Below are 9,612 nucleotides of genomic sequence, written 5' to 3'. Positions count from 1 at the left end.
TCCATATAATAGTTAGCTCTTCATCATTAATACAAGACCTATTTATCTCTCACAGAGTTTCTTGCTTCTTGTATCTAAGCTGGTTATAAGATTACAGTCCGCTTCTTTCTCCTCCCTCTCTCCTTCACCTCATCATAGCCGGCTAATAGTCTATTATTATACTTGCTCTAAAGCACGAAGTACACTAGAGTTTCTTAATCATGCCTAAAATAACACCCTGAACGTGGATGCATGTTTTAGCATATTTGATATTTTTATTGACTAGCAAATTTTACAAAGCTGAAACAGTTTTGTCAAAATTGTAAATTTTCTACAAGCCTACAATTAGATGAACATTCACGAAGCTGTAGCAGTGGTTGATGATTCTACTAAGAAACTACAATTATGCTCATCTGATTACTATCCTTTTGAGTGCATGAAAGGACAGACTGTTCAGTTATAATTTTAACATTAAATTCAGCAAGTCCAGGCATACAATCCTATCAAACAATTACAACTACCAGTTGTTAATCCTTTATACTAGTCTTTTTTTCTCTAAACTAAACTGTCAGTGAAACTATCAATTGTATTTCAATAAGTAAAACTAAAAATTTGGACCGGTTATAAAAAAAGAATATTGAAGGGTATTTCTGATTGAAAGTAAGCCGTTGACTGGATGACATACAACGGACAGTTCTAGTTCTACTTCTGATAATATGTGTAGCAGAATTTGCAGGAGGGTAATTTTGGAAATAAATTGTATGGTATTATTGTTAATTCGTAGTTGGCATATGCGTGTATTCGTAAGGGTCAATTAAGTTTGAAGGTACTATGAAAAAAAGTTTATTTTACTTCCTAGAACTTTTATTTTATTGGAGTACTTAGCCCCCTAAACTTTTTTTCCGTTTTACACCATGAACTATGAAAACAAAACAATTCACCCTACTCTCAATCGCTATTTCATTTTTTTCTCTATATTAGTCGTCGTTTGTACTGAAATTTTGTTAGAATGATATGTACATTATAACTTACTTCTCGCCATTTTTTTTAGAATTTTTCAAACTATTTATAGATGTTATGAAATATTGAAGTAAATTAATGTCAATAATTTACGAGGTAAAATGAAAAAAATAATAATTTAATGGATCAAGCGGTCCAGTCCATAAGTTTTGGAGAGTAAAATGGATTTTTTTTTTCTACTATTAATACTGCATGGGGATGGGGCGAGCCGGGTCGGTCGACCGGCCTCGGTACCGCATGGTGCCTCAGGCTCAGTGTATCCTCAGCTCCTCAGCTCTTGCGGTTAGTTTTTTTTTTTCCCCGCAGCACGAGACGATTCTGAATTCTCGTCCCACGAATCACCTAGAAATAATTGATATTCCCTCATTTCGTTTTGGTCAACCACGTACTTCTGCTAATTTCCTGACGTGTTAACGGGGAGTATGGGTCCCGGGGGGGGGGGGGGTGAGTGTCGTGGGAAATAATTTTAAACTCTCAAAACTATATCCCCCATCAATTGTATGTCATGATCTAAATAGTGGAGATTACTCTCTGAATATTATTTTCCAAAATACACCGCAAACTCAAGAGTTACTCTAATAATCGATTGTGATTATGGTCTAGTTGGCTTCCGCCCAACTAGATTGAGTATATATAATATTATAATCAGCAGCGACTTCACTTTGGGCAAACCATTTGAATTCTATAGAAAAATGATTATAATCTTAATGAAAATGGACGATTTTATCATTCTTAAAAAATACTACAATATACGATACCAAATTTCACACAAAAAAATTTATTTTACTTTCCCAAACTATTTTATTGGAGCACTTAGCCTCCTAAACTATTTTTTGCCTTACTTTACCAACCCCCCCCCCCACATTATTAAAAAGGTTCACTTTACTCTCTAACTATTCTTTTTTCTCTCCATATTAGTCATAATTACAATGAAGTTTTGATACGATGGTAGATGCATTACAACTTACATCTCGCTATTTAAAAAAATAAACAATTTACATAGGTTGGAAGCACCTTACGTTGATTTAAACATTGATATTTTAAAGTTCAAGCAAATAGTCAGAAAAATTGGAAAAATTTAAAATTTTAATAATGGTGTCATCTATAGTTCTAAAAATATCAGCTTAAAATAGAACTATTAACAATAACAGCAAAGAGAAATTTTATGAAGTAGTGAGGTGAACTATCTTAATAGTTTAGGGGACAAAATGAGTTAAGAAAAAGTTTAAGGGGTTAAGTCGTCTTATCAATTAGTTTAGGGCGTAAAACAGACCTTTTCAAAATTTAATACCTCCATGTATTTTCTTAATGACTGAAAAAATTATTAATGAAAATACACTTGCGTCATCACTTATATTGATATAAGGACATGTTCAAAGGTAGAGTCCACTATGGACACTTCCTGTTCATGTTAGAAACAAGACCCTGTTTTATAATGGTACATACAAATGTAGAGTTAGATATGTTTTCTTCATTAATACAATAACATAAACTTTTATTATGTTACTTTCCTTTTTATCCACCCTCATATAACAAAATTTTCTTTAATAAATGCTAGAAGTCGACTCTAAGTCGTTGTCATGCATAACGATTTTTCTCCTTTTCTTCACGTCACAAAATTTACTTGCATGAGGATTAGTATCATTCTATCTCTTTTCTCCATGTCACTAAATTTACTTGTTTTTCTCCATGTCACCAAATTTACTTGTGTGACGATTAGTAAGGTCAACTAATAAACACCTTTATATGTTATATATGCACAAAGGCATAGGCCCTACGGTCGAGTGGACTATAGCATCTCCAACTCCAAGACTTTCCATTCGGTATTCCCTGGTGCAAGGATATCAATGGGATAATGTAAACGTGCCCAACACAATCACACTTCGCCTCCTACGCATGCACAGTGAGGTTATTGTTTCCATTTCACCACTAACAACTGACAGAAGGCAATGTTTGCAGCTTGCACTTCACGACAGATTCTTTCAACGAATCAGACTTGGCTTTCTGGTGTCTAGAATGAAGTTTCAATTCACAATGGCCTTGAAACGGCCTTAAAACTATACCTTCTTTCATGGGCACATTGAACCCCCAAGACAATACAGTATAATCCAAACCAAATGAGTGTAATGACTAGTGAAAAGAAATACATGTTACACAGGTAGATTACACATGAGCAGCTCTACGCTCTCGAAGTTCCTCCATGGTCCCTCTCAACATGCTCCACAAGCAACACTGGATCTCGAAACGCCTTGCTGCATTTCGGGCAAACATCAACCGTCACTCTGCTGCGATTTGGTTGCGAGTTGCTCTGATGGGACTTCTCGCAGTGCTCGATTAAGGCCCCCACGGTGGGAAATCTCGCTGGGCATTGAACACATTGCTCCACAAGATCACCACTGCTGCTGCTGCTGCTGCTGCCTGTTGATATCCCATCCTTAGCCTTCTGGATGGCTTGGGTGGTTGCTGTGCTCAACTTTTGCATCCCAGCTTCAGCAGATGATTTGAAATTGGATGCTACGGTAAGCAGGCTAGAGCTCCACCAGGATGAACTATTATTGCTACTGCTGTTTGAACGTGGCTCTGCCTTCTGACTTCTCCTGAGCATATTTCCGAAGGGGAATGTAGAATCTGGTTTTCTTGGTCCAGGGCACTTGTGATCAGGCCCAAATCTGTGCTTCAGGCAGTGTTCTTTGGTGCAATCTTTGCATCTGATTGTATTTGAAAATGTCAATGTTTCTCTACACCCAGGCACTGGGCACTTCTTTTTCTTCGTTACTTTCTGGTAATTTGATGGATCACAGTCAGTATTGACATGGGAGTCCCAGGTGATGTTGGGATCTTCATTTGGATTGAGACGAACTCCTTTAGCACAGAGTGGGCAGATAAGGACAGTCACATCTTTCTGATCTGCATTCGGGCACTTATGCGATGTATAGCTTCGGTGCTGAAGGCAAAAGACCTAAACAAAGATCCAATAACCATATCAGCAATCCAGATGACAGTATTTAGAGCTTACAAATATAAACAAGGAAATCAAAAGGGCAAGCATTCAGGCAAAAGATATGTCGCCCAATGACTTCTGAGGGCAATGTAAGTTACTACCTTCGTTTCATAATTAAGATGTTTGACTTTTTTGGTTGTAACATTTGACCATGCGTTTTATTTAAAAATTTAGTACAAATATAAAAAATGACAAGTCGTGCTTAAAGTTCTTTTGATAATAAAGTAAGTCACAAGCAAAATAAATGATATTTTCATAATTTTTTGAATAAGAAAAATAACCAAACATTACAAACAAAAAAATCAAACATCTTACATTATGAAACGGAGGAAGTATCCACTATGCATGCTTTGCATCTTTAGTGCAATGTTATTTCTACATCCAGAAAGCCAAAAAAGCACATGGATAAACATAGATTTTAGAAAAGGGTTAGAACACAAAAGGTTTACTTCAACAGCAAAGATATGGTGCTGTAATCCCAGTGAGTCACAACTCGAGAGAAATAATTATAACCAGTAACATTGAGATGTCATTCACAGCAACTAGGGGAATCAAAGAAATAATAACAGTAATTTTCCACGATCTAAACAGAGTTCGCGTACAGGACATGTATCTGGTACAGCATGCGCGTGTGGATGCAGTTGCAAATAAGAGTCCCACTATCATTTTCCATTGTTTTCTTATCATGCTCTGAATTCAGTTATCATCAATGTGATTCACACGTCAAAGTGCAGAAAATCCTTATCAACTAAAACCTGATTCCCTCAATTCCAGTTTCATTAGCGATAACTATTTGATTCGTATGTATGAGTTGGTTAAAGTGCAATGTGTCTGGTAGTGTTTCTGGAGCTGCTATGTGTTTTGGCTTAGTGCACAAAACTGGGTTTCCTTTCGTTTTGTGGTTGATGCTGTAATGTGGATCCGGTCTCCCCGGTGTTGGACCTTTTTGGCTTTAATGGAGAGCAGGGCTGCGGCCTTTCTCAAAAAATTAAAAAAAAACATTTGATTCGTTAATGAAGTACACACTCTGACCAATCTGACCAATCCAAAAGACGATTTTTGCAGCTCATGTAAGCACTCGGCTAAAGAACACGCCCCTAGTATATGAAACCCAAGCAATGACACTAAATCTAACCAATTCATCGAAATGTAATTATGTATATAAAGGGTCACCCTCTTAGTCAAGTAGTCAACGATATATACATCAACTCGCATCCACCGAACGGGCCAAAAAACCGTAACATTTCTATCCTAAGATGAACTTCCCTTCTCTTCTCATCAAGTCAGTCCCTAGAGGTACCTCTAGATCACAATTCTAATGACAGGCCAAGATTTTCCCCCAAACAACCACTTCCATGATCTACTTCAAGAAAACCGTATCAAGCAATATTCCAGGGAAAGACCCTAAAACAACGCAACGACGATCCCAATCTCGGAAGACGACGCATCGAGATACCAAACAGCCAGGGGGCGCGGGGGGGAGGAGGCGGAAAACGTACGTGGTCGCAGCGGTCGCAGGTGAAGGGCAGGAAGTCGATCTGGTTGCAGTCGCCGACGCTGCAGTGCCGCCCCAGGTTCGGGAACTCCGGCGTCCCCATGGCAGGACTCCGGAGGGGGAGGACCCCCACTCGCCTCGCCTCGCCGCCGAGCCTCCTCCGCTCCGGCGACGGCTTCCCGATCGTTGCCGCCGGTAGGAGCGAAGGGAAGATGGGAAGAAGGCTTCGCTTCCTCGTCAAGACGTCAAGGGCGTGGGACAGGCACGAAATCGAATAGAATTCGTAACGTTTTGAGTTTTGACCGGGCCGAAAATGGCCGGGTTGTTATAGACTTCCTGGTTCCTAGTCCCAACAAACTCAGGTCCCATTTAGTCCGCGAAACAAAACATTTCATGTTACATTGGACGTTTGATTGAATGTTAAAACTAGATTTTGGACACTAATAAAAAAACAAATTTTATAGTGCAGCTGAAAACCACGAGATGAATCTTTCAAGTATAATTAATCAGTCATTAGCATATATGGGTGTCGTAACACTTATGACTAATCATGGACTAATTAGACTCGAAAAATTCGTCTTATGGGGGAATTTTTAGAACTAAACGGGCCATACCTACTGCCTCCGTCTTAGAAAAAATGTACCGGATTAGATTCATAATATTATGATATCTCTAATCTAGTAATATTTTTCTATTTTATTTAATTTTTTCTCAAGAAACTTATCACTCTAAAGTTATATTTATTCAGTCAATTACATTTCATTCAATTCTCTTCCTCTACTCCAAACTACTCCACGAGGAGCACTGTGGTTATTTCTTTTAAAATATTTGACGTTTACTAAACAAATAATCTATATCAATAATTATTTTGGGAGGAAGTAATAACAATTTGATTTGCGACTAATTTGTACGTGGAGCTAGAAATGCCACCGGTTATTCATTATCCATACACATGTCATTTGGGTAGGGTAGGAGTAAAGAATAATTACTCATTGAGATTTTAGGTATGGGGAGGATATTACCCGTTTTACCTATTTTATTCATACATATTTAGTATGTATTAACTCGGACCTAAAGTTTTCAGACTCACATTCACACTATAAAATTTTATAAAATTTGACTGAAATTAATGAAATGATTTATTATGTATAAGAGCAACTTTGTGTAAATTTTGAACAATTTCTGCACGTGAAACTCACACATAGGTCTCTTGACTTATTTGTTAGTTACCCATACATATTAGGTAATACTCATTTAATTTTGGTATGGATAATTTTTTAAAAACTGGTATGGGTAAATTTGCGTATGATATAGGTTGCACAATACCCTCCCCAGTGGCAGGTCTACGTGGAGCTAAGGTGGCTGTTTGCTGAGATTGAAAAAAGAAGGAAGGGTCTTTCCGTCATTAAAAAATATCAGACATCCAAAACTTAAGATCGAATTACATTGGAAAAAAAAACTTAAGACTAAGCAATTCCGGTTTGATTTTTGTGACCGGAATATGTGGCAGTTTAGGTGAAACAAAATGTTTCCAGCGCTTTTTCTATTTTTTACGATAAGACTTGGATTAACAATTAATTATATTTCTAGAGAAACTTTAAAATACTATAAATATGTATTCCATCTATTTATATTACTACCTCCGTTTCATAATATAAGATGTTTGATTTTTTTTAACGTTTGATCATTCGTTTTATTCAAAAATTTTATACAAATATAAAAAATGACAAGTCATGTTTAAAGTTCTTTTGATAATAAAGTAAGTCATAAGCAAAATAAATGATATTTTTATAATATTTTAAATAAGACAAATGATTAAACATCGCAAGCAAAAAAATCAAACATCATACGTTATAAAATGGAGGGAATATAAGTTAATGTGAGTTTGTACCAAACCAAGTATCTCCAAATTTAACCAAATTTAGAGAAAAGTACACCAATATTTTTAACACGATGTAAATAAACTATATGAATATATTTAATTATAGATTTAATTAAACTAGTTTGGAGTTGCATATATTCATGTATTTTTCTATACACATAGGTTTGACTTGGATAAAAAGTACGTATTATAATACTAGCAATATACCCGTGCTAACACTACGGTATTATAATATTTTCATATATACATTATTTAATTTCGTTAGTTAAACTAATTTTTGTAAAATAGGTCTAATTGCATCTTAATTTGATTCAAGTCATATATCAAACATACATGTGCTAACGTATGGTGATATTTGATAATAAAAATTAAAGGATTGAAATAAAGTTTATGTTTTAGATATTCCACAATTTATATATCAATAGTCATGTTCAACCAAATGAATTTCATGGCCAATGTGTACCATACACGATGTTATTAGGATATGTCTATACTAAAATATATTAAATTGGAATCTTTTTGAAGATGTATGTGTTGGTCCTTAATACAATTAATGCAATTAAGATTTATCTTCTAGTTCATGTAAAATGAATTATTTAGGCAAATTTGTGCAATTCGAGTTAACAACATTCTTTTATCCTAATCTAACAGAAATAAAAAAATCCTATGTACAATTAGTCATAAATCTTATGTGTATACGTATATATAACATAATTATAAGAGCTATATAGTTGGAAAGTGTATAAATTTATTCTACCTTGTCAAAAAATTTATAAAATATATGTACGTATGAGTCAATTCTACCTTGTAAAAAAAAGCTCTCATAATTACCTATAAGTCAATCTGAACAGACATATTTATAATTTAAATAATATATGTACATATATTACAAAATTTATTTTATACTTGTTCATTTTCAATTTGATTATGTTGATTCATTCGTGTTGATATATTTATATAAAATACCGAGAAAATATTACAAATACCACCGTGTGAAAAAAATATTTCTCGTTATTTTATATTGTCAACCCAAACGTATATACAAATATTATATATATATATAACGATACATCGTTTAATTAATATCAGTGCTATTTTTATTTAACATTGTTGATTTAGAGGTCAACGGTTGACCATTTGTGTTGATATATATACATATGAAAAATTGGAGACTATAAAAATGAAGTATAATATTCTACGTGTGTACAAAAACTTCGAAAAAGACGAATGATTAAACGATGACTTAAAATTCAACGTTGTGATATAAAATTTTTAGATTATGTATATAATATATTTTTAATTAAGACCCATTCTATTTTGATTTAACGGAGTTGATTTGGGGGTCTACGGTTAATCATTCGTGTTTATATATATACATGGATGTGTACATATATATCATCTCTTTATGACTTTGATTTATTACTCTTTCTAAAAATATCCATGTATTATGAAAAGTTAGCATACACTGCAATTTATCTGCATGCATGATTTGCCGACAAGCAAAGTGCAAAAGTGGAATATAAAAGATACCAATTTCATGTATGATTTGAGTCGTTTCTTTCGTTGCAGATGATATGTATGTCTGCGTCAGATCTATTTCATGAGTCTTTTGTGTGGTACACTACAGGATAGATAAGTGTTCCTTGCACACAATGGCCAGCCAATGGCCAGGTGTGTTTAGCAGCTAGTCGCGACAAGGAGGCTTTGATCGGATCTACGTGTTAGATTAATCTATTGCCAACATCAAACCATGGTATAGTGTGCAGTCTGCTGCTGATCTTTCTAAGAACATTTAACAAATGTTGTTGTGTGTTGGTCATCTTTAAACAAAGAGAAAAAAGAATTAAAGAAAACGCAGCGTGCTGCTTTAACGGTAACACGTCACACGTGAGCACGTTAGCTGTTCCGGTATTGTGTGTGTACAGGGACAAAAGAGAGAGTAAAAAATATATATATAAACAGTGCTCACCGTGGGGTTTGAACCCACGACCATAACATTAAGAGCCTTGCGCTCCACCGACTGACGTGAACCGTACGATCTAAAGCAGATTATATTAGTCTTTGTATTTATCTAATGAATAAATGAGTAAACGAGTAAACTGGGGCACCGTAGGGTAGATGATATGAAACCATTTTGTTCCGTGTGTCATGTTTCTAGTCGGTTGCTTTCTCGTTCTGGAGCAGGTGGAGTCGGTGAGAGCTGGCACCAATACATTTTAACATAGGAGGACGCGA

The 9,612-nt window shown here is 35.2% G+C and overlaps 1 protein-coding gene across 1 annotated transcript; it reads right to left on the bottom strand.

The window, feature by feature from the left end:
- Nucleotides 1-2,983: 2,983 nt before the first annotated feature.
- Nucleotides 2,984-5,771, bottom strand: LOC102709475 (zinc finger AN1 and C2H2 domain-containing stress-associated protein 16). Its single transcript, XM_006657800.3, has 2 exons — nucleotides 5,500-5,771; nucleotides 2,984-3,958 (listed from the first exon to the last, which is right to left on the bottom strand). The coding sequence occupies exons 1-2, from the start codon at nucleotides 5,596-5,598 to the stop codon at nucleotides 3,179-3,181; spliced, it is 879 nt and encodes a 292-aa protein (XP_006657863.1). The 5' UTR covers nucleotides 5,599-5,771; the 3' UTR covers nucleotides 2,984-3,178.
- Between the last annotated feature and the right edge of the window lie 3,841 nt (nucleotides 5,772-9,612).

This window comes from Oryza brachyantha, chromosome 7 (genome assembly GCF_000231095.2).
Source record: "Oryza brachyantha chromosome 7, ObraRS2, whole genome shotgun sequence".
NCBI lineage: Eukaryota > Viridiplantae > Streptophyta > Magnoliopsida > Poales > Poaceae > Oryza > Oryza brachyantha.
Note: the sequence above shows the minus strand (reverse complement) of the source record. Positions and strands in the feature narration are given on the sequence as shown.